The sequence below is a fragment of the Gossypium hirsutum genome, chromosome A10 (assembly GCF_007990345.1).
Source record: "Gossypium hirsutum isolate 1008001.06 chromosome A10, Gossypium_hirsutum_v2.1, whole genome shotgun sequence".
Classification (NCBI taxonomy): domain Eukaryota; kingdom Viridiplantae; phylum Streptophyta; class Magnoliopsida; order Malvales; family Malvaceae; genus Gossypium; species Gossypium hirsutum.
Window position 1 is genome coordinate 675,654 of NC_053433.1, and position 21,012 is coordinate 696,665.

The 21,012-nt window shown below is 35.2% G+C and overlaps 3 protein-coding genes across 9 annotated transcripts; 1 reads left to right on the top strand and 2 right to left on the bottom strand.

Moving 5' to 3' along the window:
- Positions 1-1,312: 1,312 nt before the first annotated feature.
- LOC107925204 (uncharacterized) lies at positions 1,313-7,418 on the bottom strand. 4 transcript variants are annotated; one of them, XM_016855820.2, is made up of 11 exons: positions 6,603-7,333; positions 6,370-6,438; positions 6,134-6,202; positions 5,916-5,954; positions 5,735-5,803; positions 4,557-4,916; positions 3,558-4,321; positions 2,759-2,944; positions 2,216-2,403; positions 1,903-1,966; positions 1,313-1,802 (listed from the first exon to the last, which is right to left on the bottom strand). In XM_016855820.2, exons 1-11 carry the CDS (start codon positions 7,246-7,248, stop codon positions 1,764-1,766), a joined length of 2,493 nt encoding a protein of 830 aa, XP_016711309.2. In that variant the 5' UTR covers positions 7,249-7,333; the 3' UTR covers positions 1,313-1,763. The 4 variants fall into 4 exon arrangements, with proteins under 4 accessions (XP_016711309.2, XP_016711310.2, XP_016711311.2 ...); XM_016855821.2 differs by having other exon boundaries at positions 6,134-6,172; positions 6,603-7,332; XM_016855822.2 differs by lacking the exon at positions 6,134-6,202 and having other exon boundaries at positions 6,603-7,418.
- Positions 7,419-8,224: 806 nt separating this feature from the next.
- Positions 8,225-17,650, top strand: LOC107925050 (uncharacterized). Of its 4 annotated transcripts, none has more exons than XR_005903646.1 (6): positions 8,225-8,944; positions 14,319-14,549; positions 14,884-15,102; positions 16,538-16,618; positions 17,072-17,168; positions 17,243-17,650. XR_005903646.1 is itself a non-coding variant. In XM_041079452.1 (6 exons), exons 1-6 carry the CDS (start codon positions 8,645-8,647, stop codon positions 17,315-17,317), a joined length of 1,011 nt encoding a protein of 336 aa, XP_040935386.1. In that variant the 5' UTR covers positions 8,230-8,644; the 3' UTR covers positions 17,318-17,650. The 4 variants fall into 4 exon arrangements, 2 of the variants coding, with proteins under 2 accessions (XP_040935387.1, XP_040935386.1); XR_005903647.1 differs by having other exon boundaries at positions 17,040-17,168; positions 17,243-17,284; XM_041079452.1 differs by having other exon boundaries at positions 8,230-8,944; positions 17,064-17,168.
- Positions 17,651-17,956: 306 nt separating this feature from the next.
- On the bottom strand, positions 17,957-20,483 carry LOC107924889 (CASP-like protein 2B1). Its single transcript, XM_016855461.2, has 3 exons — positions 19,991-20,483; positions 19,744-19,876; positions 17,957-18,361 (listed from the first exon to the last, which is right to left on the bottom strand). The coding sequence occupies exons 1-3, from the start codon at positions 20,212-20,214 to the stop codon at positions 18,110-18,112; spliced, it is 609 nt and encodes a 202-aa protein (XP_016710950.2). The 5' UTR covers positions 20,215-20,483; the 3' UTR covers positions 17,957-18,109.
- Positions 20,484-21,012: the final 529 nt, after the last annotated feature.

Sequence of the window (21,012 nt, forward strand, 5' to 3'; positions counted from 1 at the left end):
TATACATGTGTATATATATTATCACCTTAACCTAACTTTTTGGGTTCAAATTTTAATAAATTTATTTTTTTTATAAAAACAAACTGAATTATTAAAAATTTAGTAATATCAAGATGGTCGACATAGTAATCCATACGTACTTCATTGCAAACATGAATAATTTTTTTATGGACACACAAGCTGCCACTTTCATTATCATTAAAAGTTTATCAATTTGATCACTTTATTTGTCAAATGAAAAGCAGTTAACTAAAATATAAAGGTCGAAAGTCAAAAATGATAAAAAGTTTAGGACCAAAGTGAAAAATAAAACATTCAGGGACTAAAATTGTCACTATCCCTAGACAATAAATTAAAAGGAATGCATTGTCTGTGGTCACCTGTTTAGGGTTGCTGTAAATGATATAAAGGGCTACTGATGTTTAGGATGATTTGATTTTTGGGGAAAAAGACTGTATTTAGCTTAAAATAGGGTTTGGAAGGTCAAAAATGAAGAAATATCGTTGAATTTGATAGGACAACGCTAGATTTTTAAGGGATGTGCATGTGCTTAACGTCTGAGTTCCCTAATAAAGCAGGGTGACACTTGTCAATCCTATCCTGCTAGATTATAGGAATCAAATTCATACCCAAACTTTAGACCACATTCTTATGGGATTTGTTTAAGGTCTCAATTCCCTAATGGAGCAGAGATCCTATCAACCATTACTATAATAAGCGTTAGCCTTAAATGTCATTCATTATATTCACTTACAAGTTTTAATAATTAAATCGCTAATTTAACTTTTTTTAATGTGCAGATATATAAATTTTTTTAACACTAATGCTAAACAAATTCAACTAAGTCAATTAACACTTAAATCGCTCAATAAATGATTAATCAATTTTTGAAACAATTAATATTTCAAGTAACATTTTAAAATAAAATAAAAACTTAGTAACTAAAAGAAATTGGCATTGTAATAAAGTTAATATTTAACAAAACAAATTTAATAATATCAACATTTGGTGTTTAAAAATAACAGTAAATAAAAGTAAAAATAGACTAAAATTCAAACTTGTTTTTAACCTTTTGAAATTAAACTAATCAAACCAACCCGCTGCTATCCCATAATATTTCCTTTCAGTAACTGACCAACAAACAGGGTAACACTTGTCAATTCTTCATTATTACTTTATTAGAATTTAGGAATCTATTTCCATCAACAAATTTGGGACCACTTTCTCAATTGCATCGACTTCACCAAACTATATTCTTAAGTTGAAAGCTACATACATACATCAACATCAACAAGATGAAGAGGCACGCACAAAAGACGAACCCCATCATATATATTTAGAATTTTCTTCCAACAAAATATTGCATTTCCATCATCATCACCAGTAGTATATCCCCATTCCCATTTACCAATACTACAAAAGCTAAAGTTAAGCTACCTCAGTAGATACAGGAACAGGAAGCCATCACTATAGACATTACTATTACAATCATTCACCAGTAGTATTCCCCATCCCATTGCAACACTACAAAAGCTAAAGCTACTTCAGTATATATAGGAACTGGAAGTCATTATATACGGTATCCCATTCCTATTTGCTATACACTTTCCAAAAAAACCACTGCTCAAAAGTCACAACTATATCCTCTTTCACTTCACAAAATAGGGCCATTTCACAAGTTTAGCTAAATCTAGCGCCAGTGGTAAGCATGTACACTTGTTATAAGACCAAAAAGGAACATACCACCTATGATAAGAGGCATATCATTTGCTCAAGTTTCTCCATTTGTCTTTGAGATCAACCTGAAAAAATAATAAAGAATAGATATTATATATATAAAAAAGGAAAAATATTTCATTAAAAAAAAAGTTGAGACTGTATATAAACTTGTCCGATACTTACCTGAGTTCTCTTTTTCAATATGTCCCAGTAGGATTCGCGAATCAGTTTCCATTGGGGTCCATAACTTCAATAGGAAAACAATTATAGTAAGGAATCAAAAGTTATGAACTACCACAAGTATCTTTAATCTCATATTTGGTAAACAAGTATTAACTACAATTATAGAAAGAACCTAAAGTAGATCTAACATGCTAACAGGAGTATACATGGAAAATTGAATGCAGAACCTCTCCGATGTAAGTTGAAAAAACTGAAACATAAAAAATCTTTCATTATGGAAGTTATCCCTTAAGAAACTCAGTTATTCACTTACACTCGATAGCCCTTGATCAATGCCTGTTCTTCCTCAAGTGTCCACCAGTTAGTTTTCCTTCTGTTTTTCTGCTTTTGGGGTTCACTTTCCTTCAGTGGAGACACATGATTCGTTTTAGGGCTTGGTAAAGTACATCTGTTCGAACAACCACTTGTCCCTCCATCAGAGCCATCAATTGAATCCTCCCACTACAATGATACTCAATGCATAAGATAGACAAAACATAACAGGGTTGAATAAACAAATGGGAATTTAACTTAATGAATGCAAGTAAAGAAATACAAAATTAAATGACAATAAATGTTCATCCCAAGATTTCACAAAGCAATACCAAGTCAGGCAGGACTTAAATAGTTATAACAATTAAGTATACGACAGAGCAGGGTATTACAATTAAAGCATGCAGTGTAATGAAGGAAAAAAGCCTAAAAGATCATGGTAAAAGAAATTCGTAGATTTCACAAAAAAACGTCAAGGCTAGTATTTTTTTTAACTGTCCGGTAATGATACTAAATGTAAAAATGTACAGATCCAAATACACACCTCAGAAGTGTGAGCAGTGTCATTCCTCTCCATTATGCTGCGCTTACGAACTTTCTTGGGTCGAATGACAGCTTCATTTCCCTCCTTAGCATGAGAAGGTTCCGCAATATGATTGACAGATGGAGCAGGAACACTCCCGTCCACCTTGTTGTAGTCTTCTCTAATGCCCTCATAAGGTGCCCTCCTCTTAGCAAAATAGGAATGAACGAACAAATAGGAATTTAGCTTGATATAAGTAAAGAAATACAAAATCAAATGGCCATAAAAGCTCATTAGACCCGTCCAAGGGCCAGGTACCCATCTGGCCCAGCCCAGCTAGGGCTAGGCTTGTACACATCTCGAGCCAGCCCAAATTCAATTCAAATAAGAAAAAATATTTTTGAAAATTTAAATTTCATTATAAAGGTATATAAAATATCAATTACAAATACAATTTTTAATATTTTATTACTTTTTTGAATAGTGAAATGGGATTTTTGGGCAGGCAAGGCCGGATGAAAACGGGTCTGGGCTCAATTGTTGTGAAACCGGGCCTCAGCCCATGGACAGCTCCAAAGTCATCCCAAACTTTCATAAAAATAAGGCCAAGTCAGGCAGGACTTACAATGGTTGTAACAATTAAGTGTACGAAGGAGAAAAATTAGGAGGAGATTACAATTACAAGTTAAAGCATGCAGTGTAATGAAAGGATAAGCCTTAAAATTCATGGTAAAAGGATAAGCATGCAGTGTAAAGAAAATTTTTTCCAACAGTCCAGTAATGATACTAAATGTAAAAATGTGCACATCCGAATACACACCTCATGAGTGTGAGCAGCGTCATTCCTCTTCATTAAGTTGCGCTTGGGCACTTTCTTGGGTCTAATGAAAGTTTCATTCCCCTCCGTAGCTTGAGAGGGTTGCACACCATGACCAACAGACGAAGCAGGAACACTCCTGCCCATCTTGTCCTGGTCTTCTCTGATGGCCTTGTCAGGTGCCCTCCTCTCAGCTTGAGCCTGTTCAAAATTACAATTCATAGGTGCTGCAGGAACACCCTTTTCCTTCCTTACATCCCCTTCAGCACCTTCAGTACTTAAACTTTTAGCTGCTGCCATGAAAGATACTAATCTCTCAGCAACTTCTAAGGCTTTAGGGAGGGAATCAGCAACAGTAGCTGTCAAATCAGCAGGAACACTCCTGTTCATCTTGTCCTGGTCTTCTCTGATGGCCTTGTCAGGTTCCCTCCTATCAGCTTGAGCCCGTTCAAAATTACAATTCATAGATGCTGCAGGAACACCCTTTTCCTTCCTTACATCCCCTTCAGCACCTTCAGCACTTGAACTTTTAGCTGCTTCCATGAAAGATACTAATCTCTCAGCAACTTCTAAGGCTTTAGGGAGGGGATCAGTAACAGAAGCTGTCAAATCAGCAACACTTGATGTCAGTGCGTCTCGCAATTTGTCAATATTAGGAGTTGATAGGACCCGGTCCTCCTCTGTATCAGCAATGGCAGCAGGTTCCTCACAATGCCTATGGGAAGAATTAGGGTTGCCACTTGTTTGAGAATTAACCATCTGAATCTCTGCAGAATCAACCAGCTAAGTTAGAAAATATAATGGACCAGGATGACCAAGATTACCACAAGTAAACTAAGTATAACAATATGAGGCAAAATGTACACAGAATTGAGACAATTCGTCCACTCTTAAGCCAAAGAAAAAGCTTTTGTACAGAAATTTAATCATTCAAAGCATTAGATGATCTTTGGAAAACAAAACTAATACTTTTAGTAGAGAAAAGTGAATGAAGAAATCTACGTTTTCCTTTGTCGGTGCAATGATGAGTAGTTGGATAAAAAGATGCGGTAGGATCACCCTTGTCCTTGTTGGAGTCCTCCATACTGCCTTTAGGGCAGAAATTTTTACCGGCCATGACTGAGGCAACCGTTTCAACCACTTCTAAGGCTTCAAAGGGGGAATCAGTTACTCCATCTAGCAATGCAGCAGACCTGGTTTTACTTGAAACTTGCAAGCATCCATTAACTTCAAAAGATGATGGGGTGCCATTTTTGATACAAAGAGGCTGGTCCTCCTCCATGTCAGTAATGACAACACCTCTACGTTGCTTGCAGCGAGGACGAGGCTTATGTCTAGCTTGGAAACTAGCCCTTCGAATCTCTGCAGAACCAAGGTAATTAGATCAAACAAAGACCAAGTTACCGCAACTAAAGTTAACTGGGCACATATAACAATATGAGGCAAAATGTACACAAACACATGAGACGTTCATTCACACTACATCCTGAAACCAACAGTATAAAAGTCTTTGTATAGAAAATTAATTGTACATAGCAATATATTATCTCAAGAAAACAAGATTGACACTTCTACTAGAGAAAAGCAATAATTGGAAGAGAAGTCTTCATTTTCTTTTGTCAGTATAATCACTAGTAGTAGGATTATCCTTGTCTTTATTGGAGTATTCCACAAGTTTAACTGCAATGTGAGAGGAAACCCTCTCACCCACTTCTAAGGCTTCGGAGATGGAATTAGTTGATCCAGCTAGCAATGCAGTAGTCCTTAACTTAAGCGCAATTTGCAGCAACTAAGTGGATAGGGTGCCATAATTGCTGCAAGGCCGACCCTCCTCCAAGTCAGCAACATTAACAGGTTCTCTATGTCACTTGCAGGAACAACGAAACCTATATATCCTCCTCAAATTCACTTAGAACCAACAAAGGCAACTAGAACAAATAAAGACTAAGATTGCCATAACAAAAGTTAACAGGTTACACGTAACCACATGAAAGCAAAACTTACAGAAACAATTTAACTATATTCACTCTACATTCATAAACAACCACATCATACCACAAATGAATCACACACAGCATAGTAAATATCATGAAAACAAAACTAAGACTTCTACTTGGAATAAAATGAAAAAAAAAGAAGAAGAAGAAGAAGAAGAAGAAGCGAAGGGAAGAGAAGCTAACTGTTCTTTTTGTTAGTGCAAGGATGAGGACTTGAGGGGACTTGAGCAGCAGCAGAGGTAACATTATCCACTGCGAGACAAATTTTTTAAGAGAATTGAGTTAGATTAATCTCATGAAAACAAAATTAAGACTTATGCTAGGAATAAAATGGAAAAATAGAAAGAAGAAAAGAGAAGCCTACCGTTCCCTTTGTCAGCGCAAGGGTGGGGGCTTGGGGAAACTTCAGCAGAAGCAGAGACAACATTATCCACCGTAAGCGGCAAAATTTACACACAGAATTGAGTTAGATTCAATCTACACACATTCTTATACCAACATATAGTATTGCAAATAAATTACACATGGCATAGTAAGCAAAATTAAGATTGAATAAAATGAAAGAAGAAAAGAGAAGCATACTATTCCCTTCATCAGAGCAAGGATGAGGACTCGAAGGGACTTGAGCAGAAGAATAGACAACATTATCCACTGAGGGAGGCAAAATTACACAGATAATTGAGTTGAAATCATTCTACATGCATCCTTAAACCAGCAAACCATGCTTCAAATGGATCATACATACCATAACATAACCTTCAGAAAACAAAATTAAGACTTAAAATAAAATGACGAAAAGAAGAAGAAGAGAAGCATACTGTTCCTTTCGTCAATGCAAGGATGAGGACTCGAGGGGACTTGAGCAGAAGCTGATACAACATTATCCACTGGGACAAAATTTATACAAAAGAAATGAATTAGGTTTACTCTGGATACATTCTTACACCAACAGATTGTACAGCAAATTAATTACACATAGCATAATCTCCAGAAAACAAAATTAATATTTTTACTTGCAATAAAATGGAAAAAGAAAAGGAGTGTCGCCTACTGTTTCCTTCGTCAGTGCTAGGATGAGGATTCGCAGAGGCAACATGATCCACTGTAGGCTCAGTAGTAGAAGCGGAAGCCAACTGACTCAAGGCAGGATTCATAGAACGGAAGGCCTCCTCCAAATAACCTTTAATACGTAGCAGCGCTTTACCGCGTGTATTGACACTCGACAACCTCTGAGAGGTCTCTAAATCCCATAAGCCCGCTTCGATTACCGTTCCCCATTGGACTAACTCGGAAGAAATAAGGTCCGACTTACCTGACTCCTCTAAGCTCTTAATCCGTAATCCCCAAATCCTATGAAAAGCATCGAAGTAGTTGTCCCATGAGACCGGCAAACAACTGACCGTACAGTGTACGGCGACGGCACAAAAGGCTGCCTTCATGGATTCGGAAGGGAGAAAACCGCGTCGGCGGTCGAGATTTTCAATTAAAATTAACGAATCGAGAACTGCGTCCGGAACAGTGGAATTCCCTGTCCGCTGTTCAATCGAGCGAAGAATAGCGCCTTTGTAATGAAAACAAAAGGTAGCATAGCCGTCGCCATTGTCTTCGTCGTTGTTGTTTGGCTGAGAGAGGTACTGCTTAAGAGTTGATAACACAGCAGGATCACAATCGTTGAAAAGGGGAAATGAATCGCCCATTTCAACTTTTCTTTTTCCACTTTCTAGAACTCAAAACCCAATTCCTTAAACTATTAAACTATTGAACAAATTTTCATTTTAATAAAATATGAAATTAGAGCTTGCCAGGCTAGGTTTTTGATTGATTTACCTAGGGCTCGGTCTTTCAGTGAAAAGACTAGCCCTTCAGTGCAGAGCCCAGGCCTGTTTACGATTCTAAAAAAGTAATCCTCCCGCGCTTTTTCACGCCAAAAGAAAAATTTTAATGGAAGCCAAAAATCCAAATTTGAATTTAGCTTTTAGGCACGGCAACCACGTGCTTTGCCAATGCCATCATCAAATTCAAATTTTAAATTCTTTTTGGTCTAATTTTTTTTAGTCCCTTTATTATGATAAAATTAAATATTTTATTTCACTTTTATTTTACATAATTTAACGTCTATGCTTATTGAATTTTATTTGCTTGCTTTTAACTTATTACTTCACCAAACGGTAATGTCTCAAATAATCATGCATATTTTTATTGAAATTTTTTATAGAGATCTTTTCGACTAGCAACTTATTTAATAGATTAATTCACTTAATAAATGTTATTTTAAATTTAGTCATTGCATCTCATCTAACATGACTTGGGGCACATTATATTATCACTTTACTTAGATTTACAACGACATGTCACTTGCTTAATGTTATTTGTAGATTAAAAATTATAACTTTGTTCGTTGTTCCTTTTAAGTTGTTAGCATTGTTATTGTTAATTAATAACAATGATAATGGTGTATTACACCTCGTTAAAATTTTCGAGTGATCATGTTCCAAACAATCATGCACAATATTCACTTGATATTATTTGTGAAGACTTGCTCAGCTAACAACTTATCTGATAGATGAAACTATTCATTAATTATTATATTAGGTATTAACTACCATACCCTGTTTAAGATAAATCAAAATATATCATCACATTACTTTATGTGAGTCTATAATATTAAAGCACTTATCTTTTAACTTGCCAATACTAATCTAACGCTAACATCTCGAGCAAATAGATAGTTAATATATAAAAAGTTGAGAGCGAGAAGAGGGACAATTACCTCCCTTCTGTCTATAACCTCTACTCTCCTTTACAACTCCAACCACCTTTCTCATCGATGCTCTGCGTTACCCGAAGCAGGGTCATCATCCCTACTACCAATTTATGAACTCATCAACAAAGACAAATTAAGTTCCAAATTTTATTACAGTGAAGGGACTAAATGTAAAATTATCCCAATTCATCGTCGCTTTTCTTCCATCTTCGAGCATTCAAACGACATAAGCCTTGATATAACATTTGGCAACCTCAACGGAGCGAAGTCCATTATAAAACCTTAAATTTAAAATCAACACAATTTCTCGACTTCTCTTGCTTCCGTAAATGGCGACGCGCTACAGGTCGTACGATTCACGCTCATCCACTTCCTCTCACTTCTCTGATCCCTCGTCATCTATAGACCTTAACAGCTCTGCTTCTTCGCGGAGGCCAAAATCGTCTTCTTCCTCTCGAGCAATTGTGAAATCGAAGCCGTTGGATGCAGCCCAAAGCAGCCGCAGCAAGAACCAGGCGGCGGATCTTCACTTCACAACCATGGTGAAGAAGTTTATGGACAATAAATTGGCAAATAAAACAACGGGACAGCTGATGGTTCCATCGGATGTGGTAGCTGAGGATCTCAATGTTGTTCCAATAGGGTCGGAAGCGTGTAAATTATTGTACTAAAAAATCACACAAAGTTCAATTCCCAGGGAAGAGAGGTGGATCACATGGATCTCTTAAATACCAAGTCTTTCCTTAGACAGAATATCCCTTCTATAGTAATTTAATAGCACAATTAAATACTACTATTATACCCTCAAATATTGAAAGAAAAATAGGACAAGAAAGAACACAAGAGATTTAACGAGGTTCGGTAAATTATACCTACGTCCTCGGGCACTAACACCAGATGATAACTTTACTATCTCCAAAATATTACAAACAAATAGAATTCCTTAAGAATTCTCAAATGGGAGAAGAGAGAAAACTAAGAGAGAAAGATTGGTTGGGATGGTTGAAATGAGAAATGGTTAGGCCTATTTATAGTTGAAGTTCAGGGACTAACTTGCAAATGGCCTAAAAAATTAGGGACCAAAATTGTAATTATCCCTTTCAACTTTAAACAACTTGCCAACTATTTTTTTTCTTTCGGTGCCAATTGCACCTCCCACCATTTTTGACTTTTCAACCCCTTTTTAATTTAACTTATCAACAATCTCCACCTTGAAGATTTGATTAGGATAATCACATCTTCACACACTTCCTTCAACTCCCCAAATTCGATAAAGCTATCTTTTGTAGTGCCTCCAAATGCGCTCTCGAGCGCCATACACCTAAAGGTGCTCAAATTCTCAGGATGTTAATCAAGTTCAAACAATGATTAAACTTGATTGTTGTTACCACCTTGGTCATCATATCTGCGGGATTATCTGTTGTCGGAATCTTCTCAAGTAGAATTTTTCCTTTTTCAAAGACTTTCCGCACAAAGTGATATCTTACGTCGATATGCTTGGTTCTTGAATGATAGACTTGATTTTTCGCTAAATGAATAGCGCTTTGACTGTCACAATATAGACTAATGTGACTTTGAACAACTCCCAAGTCTTTCAATAATCCATTAAGCCAAATAGCCTCCTTAACAGCTTCTGTAACTGCCATATATTCTGTCTCTATAGTAGACACAGCTACTGTAGACTGTAAGGTAGACTTCCAACTCACTGGGGCTTTCGCAAGAGTAAACAGATACCCCGTAGTTGAACGACGTTTATCTAAATCACCAGCAAAGTCAGAATCAACATATCCAACTACAAACTGACCAAGTGCTTCATCCTATTCAAAAATTAAACCAACATCTACGGTTTTTTGAAGATACCGTAGAATCCATTTCACAGCTTGCCAATGTCCTTTTCCAGGATCATGCATATACCTGCTCACAACTCCAACAGCTTGTGAAATGTCAGGCCTCGTACACACCATCGCATACATCAAACTCCCAACTGCATTAGCATATGAGACTTTCGCCATATATTCTCTTTCATCTTCAGTCTTCGGAGATAATTGAGCACTAAGTTTCAAATGAGAAGCAAGTGGGGTACTTACATGTTTTGTGTTTTCATTTACACCAAAACATTGTAATACCTTTTTCAGATATTGCTTCTGATTTAAACAGAGCTTGCCTCTCGGTCTATCTCTACTTATCTCCATGCCGAGAATCTTCTTGGCCTCACCTAGATCTTTCATCTCGAACTCTTGATTCAACTGAGCCTTCAGCTTATCTATCTCATTTTGGCTCTTCGAAGCGATTAACATATCATCAACATACAAGAGTAGATAAATGAAAGATCCGTCATGCAGCTTCTGCAAATATACACAATTGTCATATTTGCTTATTGTGTACTTCTGCCTTCTCATAAAGCTATCAAATCGCTTGTACCACTGCCTCGGGGATTGCTTCAATCCATATAGCGATTTGTTAAGCTTACAAACCCAATTTCTACCACCAGCATCTGTGTATCCTTCTGGCTGAGTCATATAGATCTCCTCTTCTAACTCACCATGCAAGAAAGCCGTCTTAACATCAAGTTGAGCTAGCTCCAAATTCAACTGTGCTACCAAGGCCAACAAAATTCTAATGGAGGAATGCTTCACAACAGGGGAAAATACATCATTGTAGTCAATTCCCTCCTTCTGAGCGTAGCCTTTAGCTACCAATCTTGCATTGTAGCGAATATCCTTCTTGCTAGGAGATCCATCTTTCTTTGCGAATACCCACTTGCATCCGATTGCCCTTTTACCTTTCGGTAATTGCGCCAACTCCCAAGTATTGTTCTTCCGGAGAGACTGTATTTCTTCATCCATGGCGCTTTTCCATTTATCACTTTCTAAGCTTTGCATTGCTTCTTGATAAGTGATAGGAATATCATCAACAACGGGAAGGGCGTAGGCCACCATATCAGTAAATCGAGCAGGTTTACGAATTTCTCTCCGTGGCCTTGCAACTGCAACTGGTTCTGGTGTACTTAGTGGTTCTTGGGTCAGAACCTCTTCAACCTCTAATTCCTCTATTGTGGCTGGAGAATTAGACTTATTAACTGGGCAAATCCCCATCTGCTCAAACTCCACCTGTTTTGGAGTACACTCCACCTGCTGTGGAGTATTGCTCATCTGAATATCTTTATCTGCTACCTTTTTCAATGTGGCAAATTCATCAAAGGTAACATCTCTGCTACAGATCATTTTCTTTGTGCTTAAGCACCAAAGACGAAATCCCTTCACTCCAGAAGTGATTCCCATAAAGAGAGCTTTCTTTGCCCTCGGATCTAACTTTGACTCCTTCACATGGTAATATGCAGTGGATCCAAACACATGTAAGGAATCATAATCTGTAGCCGGTTTTCCAGACCATACCTCCATAGGAGTTTTTCTTTCTAATGCAGATGATGGCAAACGATTAACAAGATGGCCAGCATATGTCACAGCCTCAGCCCAAAATTGCTTGCCCAACCCAGCATTGGACAACATACATCGAACTTTCTCCAGCAATGTTCGATTCATACGCTCTGCCACTCCATTCTGTTGTGGTGTATCCCTAATTGTGAAGTGTCGAACAATACCATACTCTTGGCACACATCGAAGAACGGATCACTTTTATATTCCCCTCCATTGTCCGTCCTAAGCCGCTTGATTTTCTTGCCAGTCTGGTTTTCGATTATAGTTTTCCATTTAAGAAAAACTCCAAGCATTTCATCTTTAGTTTTCATGGTATACACCCAAACTCTTCTGGAAAAGTCATCAACAAAAGTAACAAAGTAGTGTTTTCCTCCCAACGAAGGTGTTTTGGAAGGCCCCCACACATCTGAGTGAATATATTCCAAAATACCTTTTGTATTATGGATAGCAGTGTTGAATTTCACTCTCTTTTACTTTCCCAGAACACAGTGCTCACAAAATTTTAATTTGCAAGCCTTTGCACCTTTCAACAATCCTTGCTTTGCCAGAATTTGCAAGGATTTTTCGCTGGCATGTCCCAACTTCATATGCCACAACTGCATTGAGTCCAAGTCTTTGTTACCGGAAGCTGTAGCGACTGCTCCAATAACTGTACTACCTTGGTAGTAATACAAGTTATTTTTCCTGATGCCCTTCAATATTACAAGTGCGCCAGATGTCACTTTCAAAATCCCATCTCTCATAGTAACAACTGAACCATTGGATTCCAAGGCTCCCAATGAGATGAGATTTTTCTTCAAACTGGGCACGTACCGAACATCAGTCAGAACTCTGGTTGATCCATCTTGATTCTTTAATTGGATTGAACCTATCCCAACAGTTTTACAGGCATTGTCATTGCCCATATAAACAACTCCTCCATTTAGTTCTACTAAATCAGAGAACCACTCCCGGTTAGGGGACATATGATAGGTACAACCCGAATCCAATATCCACTCATCTGAATGGAACGACGATGATGATGCAACTAGTGATAGTTCAGAGTCACTAGTATCATGCTTTGCAACACAAGCATCTACAGCAGCTTTTCCCTTATTCTTCAACTTTGGACAATTTTTCTTCCAGTGGCCTTTCTCATGACAAAAAGCACATTCATCTTTCCCGAGTCTGGACTTTGACTTTGATCTCCCCTTTTGAGTTTTCTTCCGAGTGTATGAACGACCTCGGACTACTAAAGCTTCTGTATCTCTGATTGAGTTTTTTTGTTTGTCATTCTTTCTCTGTTCATAACTGTATAAGGCCGCACAGACTTCGCTCAGAGATATATCACTCCTGCCATGAAGTAGAATAGTTTCTAGGAACTCAAACTCCTCAGGAAGTGACCCCAACAGCATCAAAGCCAAATCTTCATCTTTGAATGTCTCATCCATATTCAGCAAATCAGTGACTAACTGATTAAATTTGGTGATGTGATCATTCATTGTGGTACTTGGGACGTATGTGAAGCGAAACAGTCTTTTCTTCAAGTGGAGCTTATTTTGACTGTTTTTCTTCAAAAAATTTTCTTCAAGTGCCACCCACAACTTATTTGCAGAAGTCTCATTTGAAAAAGCATACCTCTGCTCTCGAGAAAGGCATGATCGAATTGTGCCACATGCCAACCGATTGATCGCCTTCCAATCTTTCTCCTGTACATCATCTGGTTTTTCTTCATCAATGGCAATGTCTAGACCCTGCTGAAAAAGGACATCTAGAACCTCACTTTGCCACATACCAAAATGGCCCGTGCCATCAAAGATCTCCACGGCCAATCTTGCATTTGCAATTGTCGGTCTTGTCCACATGGACGATGTTGAAGCTCCTACACCGACCGTTTTCTCCATAATCTTTCAATATACCTAAGGAAATCATTTCTGATGTGGAAGATCAGTTTAAACTGCAACCACAGAGCATACTACGATTAACCTTCGGCTCTTGATACCACTTGTTGTTCCAATAGGGTCGGAAGCGTGTAAATTATTGTACTAAAAAATCACACAAAGTTCAATTCCCAGGGAAGAGAGGTGGATCACATGGATCTCTTAAATACCAAGTCTTTCCTTAGACAGAATATCCCTTCTATAGTAATTTAATAGCACAATTAAATACTACTATTATACCCTCAAATATTGAAAGAAAAATAGGACAAGAAAGAACACAAGAGATTTAACGAGGTTCGGTAAATTATACCTACGTCCTCGGGCACTAACACCAGATGATAACTTTACTATCTCCAAAATATTACAAACAAATAGAATTCCTTAAGAATTCTCAAATGGGAGAAGAGAGAAAACTAAGAGAGAAAGATTGGTTGGGATGGTTGAAATGAGAAATGGTTAGGCCTATTTATAGTTGAAGTTCAGGGACTAACTTGCAAATGGCCTAAAAAATTAGGGACCAAAATTGCAATTATCCCTTTCAACTTTAAACAACTTGCCAACTATTTTTTTTCTTTCGGTGCCAATTGCACCTCCCACCATTTTTGACTTTTCAACCCCTTTTTAATTTAACTTATCAACACTCAAGAAGACGGCGAGGAAAGGCACTACTTTCACGGCGTTGCAGAGGAAGCTGTTCGGTAAAGGATCTTCCGTTAAGGATAACAAAAAGGAGGTAAAAGCCTTGACGGAGATGAAGGGGAATACGAGGACATTGGCCATGGTTTTAAGAAGTGAGAGGGAGCTATTGAATGCCAACAAAGAGCTCGAGATGGAGGTTTCCGAGCTCAAGCTTCTGCTTCAAGACAAGAACAGAGAGGTGAGCCATTGATTTTTGAATTGGTTGCCATGATCGTGATTGCTGAATGCTAGCGATTCAATTCAGCATAACTAATGATCTCATTGATAAATTGTTTTCAGAATTTATTTATTTAGAATTATGTATTTGTATAAACTTAAGTCTATTTTGTTCGTACCGGATCCATTCGCGTCCCTGGAAACATTGTGTTAGCCATTTCATTGTTAAATATTTATGATTTTGTGTTAATTTAGCTACCACTAAGAAATGGAAAAAAATAGCAGATTAAATTAATCTTGGGAATGTGTAATTGTTTATGAATGCTATATATGTTAATATCGATTGTATTTTGCAGGTGGAGAAGCTGAAAGATTTGTGCTTGAAACAGAGAGATGAGATTAAATCCTTGAAGAATGCAATATTGTTTCCAGATGCCTTGAATTGTCAACTTCAAGACCTAGTTGAAAAGCAAGGCTCGGAGCTGACGCAAGCCAAACAACTAATACCTACTCTCCAAAGACAGGTCACTTCTCTTACAGGACAACTTCAATGCCTTGCTCAGGATCTTGCTCAGGTAATCCACGGTTCCACACAAAGCATTCAATATTAAATTACGTAGTGTAGATTAATGTTGAGTAATCTATAAAAATAGTCATTTTTATTTGTTTCAGATTACATTTTAATCATTTATGTTTAAAATTTTACGTTTTAGTCACTTATGTTATTATTTTGTTACGAAGTGATCACTTTACCGTTAAGTTCCGTTATCTCTTTAACGGTAATCGTAGGTGGCAGTCTAACTAGATTTTAGATGCCAGTGTAGATTTCTAAATGGGATGAAAATAAATTTTTAACTAAAAATTTTAATTAATTAAAATTTTCAAACCTAAACTTTAACTAAAAAAACTGTTCATCTCCTCTTTTTAATTTTTCTTCTGTCTCTTATTTTTTTCAATGATTTTTTTTTCATTTGACTGGAAAAATTATTATTGAGATAAAAATAGTTAAAATCAGCAATAAGAAAGAATAATTTGAAATATTCACAAAGAGATTGTGAACATACAAGTTGATTCAAATAAAAAAATTGATTGAGAAACCAATTATTCAAAAACTGTGAAAGTAACAGTTCTTTTCTGAAAATTTTAAAATTAGCTTGAATGAAATATGTTTTTGGTTGCATTTTATGGGATGTTTACTGACGCAAAATAAAATACATGTTTACAAACGATTTTAAAAAGTAGAAGAAAATATTAAGAATTTTAATTTAGGATTTTTATTAAATAATAAAAAATTTAATATTTTATTTTTCAGTACTGAATAAAAGAGATAAAGGAATACAAAAAAGACATACCTGAACCTTCCATTGAGTCTATCTTTAGGAAGCAGTCAATTTGATTTCAACTATTTTGATCTTAATAATAGTTTTTCTAGTCAAATGAGAAAAAAAACCCATTAAAAAAAGAAGAGATGGAAGAAAAATTAAAAAGAGTATATGAACAGTAGGGTTAGATTTAAAAATTTTAATAAATTAAATTTTTTAATTAAAAATCTATTTTCATCTCATTTAGAAATTCAAGTTGGCACTTAAAATCTAGTTGGACTGCCACGTAGGATTACCGTTAGAGAGATAACAGAACTTAACGTTAGAGTGATCAATTCGTAACAAAATAATAACATAAATGACTAAAATATAACTTGAGACAAATAAAAGTGATTATTTTTATATATTACCTTAAAACTAATGATATAATCTGATTTTGTGCCTATTTTTAACTTAGTTTCAATTGGATACTTTTCTGCTACTTTCCTCAAATAGAAGTCTAAAAACTCCTCTTTGAAAGAGCATGTAATGAATTTGGTATTATTTGCTATAGCTTAACATGCTTCATGTATGATATGATAATTTATCAAGCCATATCTATGAGTCAGTAGCACAGAAGGAAGGTCTTTCAAAGTCTTAATTAAAAACCATTATAAGGGTTCCCATTGTTAAGATGTGCCTGAAACAGGTGAAGGCAGAAAAGTATTCTTCCAAAGCATGTAACCAGCAGCATGGCAGCTATGATGGAGATGAGCTTTTTGATTCTTTGGTAAGATTTTATATACTATTTTCTATCAAAATATTACATATAGGTAAAATTAGTATGAGGATTTTGTACTTGATGTCAAATTGAATTTAAAATTTGATAAATTAATTTTTCTATGTTAAATTAAAAAATAAATTAATTTTTCTTTGTTAAAAAATCTAACCAATTCTACTGATGAAAATAGGGTAATTAATAGAATAATTAAACAATATATGATAATTTTAACATTTTTAACAGTAAAAATAAATAAAAAATTAATAAAAAAAATCAGTTTTATTAAATATATATAGATAAATTTATTCAATTTCTAAATATGAATAAAATACAATTTAAAAGGTTTTATTTTATGATACTTGGACATAGGTATAGGTTACTTTCTTTTCCACTCTAGTTTTGATTTGACCCAATGCTTCTACCGATAAAGGTGATAACATCATGAGCATGTTAGGAATTCAGTTCTGGAAACCCAACAAGTCCTGGAAGTCCAGATGACTTGTTCCTCGAAGATTTAAATCCCTGTTTAACACCTTATTATGCCAAGACAAAACCCAAGGTAAATGATTGTCCTAAAATTATTTAAGTCGATGTTAATCTCCGTTAAATTAGCTACCTTGGAACATCTTGCAGGAATTTGACGAGATTCGATACGACTCGCCGCATAATGAAACCTTGTCTGACGAAAGATGGCAAGCATTCAATTAGCTCGGATTTAGTTCTCGTAGCAAGAAGGTATCCAAAAGTTCAGATCGTTGCAGGGATTCCAATAATGGAAGTTCAATGCCTCGAATCAGTCGCAGATCGAAAACAAAGGATCATACTGCAAGCAAATACCATCATAAGCCTTTCTCGATTGCTTGGTATGTATCATTCTTAACTTGTTAGCTCCAGGTGTTAAATGGAATTAATAATTAAGGGTTTATATTTATTACTTTGTGGTTGTGGTGGGCTACTCCTGCAAGTAATTTGATGACAATAATGTAGTATTAGTGGCTTTCGTTTCAATATTTATATCGCAAGGCATTTTGACCCCAAAAATGGAATGTGAGGATGTGGACATACTTGAGAGGCACATTTATTATAGTGACCAAATTAAAATATAGTTAACATGTTGAGTTCAAAAAATATCATTTATATTTTATTAAACTTGATATTTTTAAAACTTTAAATTAACAGTTTTATAAATGAATTTTTTATTTGAAAGTAAATTGCTATTGTTTGAAGATAGTTTTATAAAAAGATAAGTTAACTTTCCAATTTCTTTAACCAAATGGTGTCCAAATTGTATGTAATGTTTTTTATGATTAGCCTCAAGAACTGAATCCTTTGCTTGCTAGACATGCATTAATTAAATTCATCTCAGTTAACAATTACTAAATACATAGATGATGAGTCCTCTTACATGTGTTTCAACGAGCTTGCATTGCATATTTTACTATATATATGACATAAGATTAGACAACCCTTTAGACTGAGCCTGTGAAACTAGCTAAAATCCTACCACCCGGAGTTGCCTTTGGCTTTTTTGACACCACATAAGCGAAATAGAGTGAAAGCAGAGATACCAGATAGGAGTACCATGCACACACTAGCTAACACCGCCATTGATATTCCTTCCCCAACTTGGTTACAAAACTTACCATACATGTTGCATATCTTCATCCATTGAAGTTCCGTTTGCCCCAGCTTCGCAAACACTGCTGACTGTGCCGCGGCTCCCACGGCGGCCACATTCAAGTATGCCATTGCCTGCATTGTAGATATACATAATATCTATGTTAATTGATCATTACATTCTCACTTCGCACGATACCATAGCGATTGAACTGATTTGTAGTCTAAAGAATTATGTTAAATGGATTAAATCAAAAAATTAGTACGAACCAAACTTGAATTGATGGAATTGAATCAACATCTACCGGTATAACTAATAGCTACCGTACGAGTTGATTATAATGATTAAAGTGATCTTGTAGTGGTTAAAATAAATCATGTTCATCGGTTACTGGTTATGAACCAATAAATTTTCATAAACGACTTTTGATATACACTATATTATTTGACCGGTGCAATTTTTCATTTTTAGATATATAAAAAATACACATGAAATTTATAAATTACATGTGTTGGCCTACAAAAAGAAGTGTAGAGTAATAATAACACACCGGCTTTATTTACTACGTGTAGGAATAGGAGATGACCAAATTACCTACACTCTATGCTTATCAAGAATGAGAAATAATTCCATGCAACAACATTTATGACAACCACCTTTTTTCTTCCCCTTAGAGAGGATATGAAACTTGTACAAACCACTAAATGAGTCCCTAAAGTACTGTCCCAACCATCCACACCAATGACCATTAAATGCAAGTGTAAAGCCTGGCAATAGTGTTTTTTTAATATAAAAAATTAATTTTTTTATCAAAAAATATAATCTTCACTTCATTCTATTTATTAAATATATAGTGAATGATGTGATAAAACATCATGTATTCTTTTTAAGCATAATGAAAATTTAGCTCGTTTTTATTTTTATATCAAATTGACATTTATTATTATTTTAATTAATTTTACTTTCATGTTTTTTAAAAAAGAGTTCAAGACATTTTTTTAGTAAAAATATTGACTAAATCATTAGTTTTAAAATTTTTTAAAGATATTAGTGTGGCACTAGCAATTGATGTAGTTTATCTCACCTAAATTGGCCATTGCTCTTAAAATAGCCTCTTTTTCCTTTTTCATTTCTTCCCCCAATCAACCAAGCATGCTTTGCAAAACAGCCAAAAACAAACCCCGTGATACAATTTTGGAGACAAATAATTGTAAACCAGAAACTTATACGACTATACCTGAGAGAGTTAGCTGTATTATATGACTAGATGCATTTAATATTATTAAATAAATCAATCTATTTAGCACAAATAATATCGACATTATTATTGGCGTAAGATATTAACTCAATTAATATCGACAGTGTTATTAAAGTAAGATATCATGTATTTGAGTGTGTAGAAATATATTATTTTTTTATTTAAGGATGGTATAAGAATATTTCTAAGTATTATATATATTTAATAGAACCAAAATAGGCAGCAAATGCATGCCAAGTAGAATTAGAAATATGATACCTGATCTCCACTGAAAATGGTCCAAGCCAAAGGCTTGTTGACAAGCACACTTCCCTTCACCATACTCACCACACAACGAACCACTTGTACTAAGGAATAGGCAGCAGCTACCCCATTAGCTACGACCAAAAACCTATAAAAATTTGATCAAGAAAACCCAGAAAAATATATAACACAAAGTAAAAAAAGAAAAAGAAAAAGAAAAAGGGAATAATGAGTCAATCCAGGAAGGGCTAAAGAATCTTACACAAGAGCTTTCATGTCTGTAAACCGAGCTTTCTTCTGAATCGAAAAGATTTCTTTGACCTGGCTATCGTTTCCCACTAGGATAGCTGTGAGTACACTGAGGACACATATCAAACACCTTAAGAGCAACTCTGCAATGCTCACTCTTCTTTCAATTACCATCGGATTAGTGCCATGGTATACGGGGACATTCCCAGGACTAATACCAACACCCAAATAATTCATAGTTTTTGAGAAGAAAAAAAGGAAAAGGAAGCAATGAAACACAGACCCAGAAAGAAAAATTTTGAAGCCCAAAGCAACGTACACACACCCCGAATGATATGAATGACTTAACCAACCAGGCAACCACCACTCGCCATTGGTTAAATAGGCGTGCGCCAAAAGCTAGACTGAAGTGAAGGGTAAGTGGACTTATTTGATTGACATTCTTTAATATTATATCGTATTGAATCAATTTTATTTGGAATGGCCTAATTTTGGTTTTAATCCCTTTATTATATCAAAACTTGAGATTCAATATCTCAATTTTGATTTGGCATTTTCGTTTTTTTTTATTAGTTCGTCCAAATTGAAAACACCTTTAGTTAAAGTTCGATTTAGTTGGATTTTTTGAACCGTCTATGATAATAAAGTCATCTTCGAGGTTTTTCTTTTTTTTTATGTTAATTTTGAGTTTTAGGATGAATTATTTTATGACTTTTGAACATTAATCGATAATTTATAAATATTTTTTTAGAAAAATTAAAATTTTAAGTTACACAATATTTATTTTAAATATATTTTTATATAAAAATTTTGAATTATTTTCTTTATTTTTAATATAAGATATTTGTTTTATAACATAAAATTAGATTGGATTCAAGTAACTATAATTTTTCAATATATTTTTCAGAAATTTCTAAACGCCTCAATTTGAATTAATTTTTAATTTCTCTATTTTTCTTACAAAATCTTATAGTTGGGTTATTTAACTAATAATAAATATAAAATATCTAAAATTGTGTAAAAATAATTTCATAT

Excerpts from the sequence above, each read along its gene's own strand:
- LOC107925204 (XM_016855820.2), bottom strand. The coding sequence starts at position 7,248 with ATGGGCGATTCATTTCCCCTTTTCAACGATTGTGATCCTGCTGTGTTA. Across the intron at positions 4,322-4,556 it reads TTGCACCGACAAAGGAAAAC|AGATTCAGATGGTTAATTCT; the intron begins GTAGATTTCTTC and ends TTGATTCTGCAG. Across the intron at positions 1,967-2,215 it reads TTGATCAAGGGCTATCGAGT|TTATGGACCCCAATGGAAAC; the intron begins GTAAGTGAATAA and ends TTCCTATTGAAG.
- LOC107925050 (XM_041079452.1), top strand. The coding sequence starts at position 8,645 with ATGGCGACGCGCTACAGGTCGTACGATTCACGCTCATCCACTTCCTCT. Across the intron at positions 8,945-14,318 it reads TGGTAGCTGAGGATCTCAAT|AAGACGGCGAGGAAAGGCAC; the intron begins GTTGTTCCAATA and ends TCAACACTCAAG. Across the intron at positions 16,619-17,063 it reads ATGAGCTTTTTGATTCTTTG|GAATTCAGTTCTGGAAACCC; the intron begins GTAAGATTTTAT and ends TGAGCATGTTAG.
- LOC107924889 (XM_016855461.2), bottom strand. The coding sequence starts at position 20,214 with ATGAATTATTTGGGTGTTGGTATTAGTCCTGGGAATGTCCCCGTATAC. Across the intron at positions 19,877-19,990 it reads ACAGACATGAAAGCTCTTGT|GTTTTTGGTCGTAGCTAATG; the intron begins GTAAGATTCTTT and ends AAATTTTTATAG. Across the intron at positions 18,362-19,743 it reads CCATTTTCAGTGGAGATCAG|GCAATGGCATACTTGAATGT; the intron begins GTATCATATTTC and ends TCTACAATGCAG.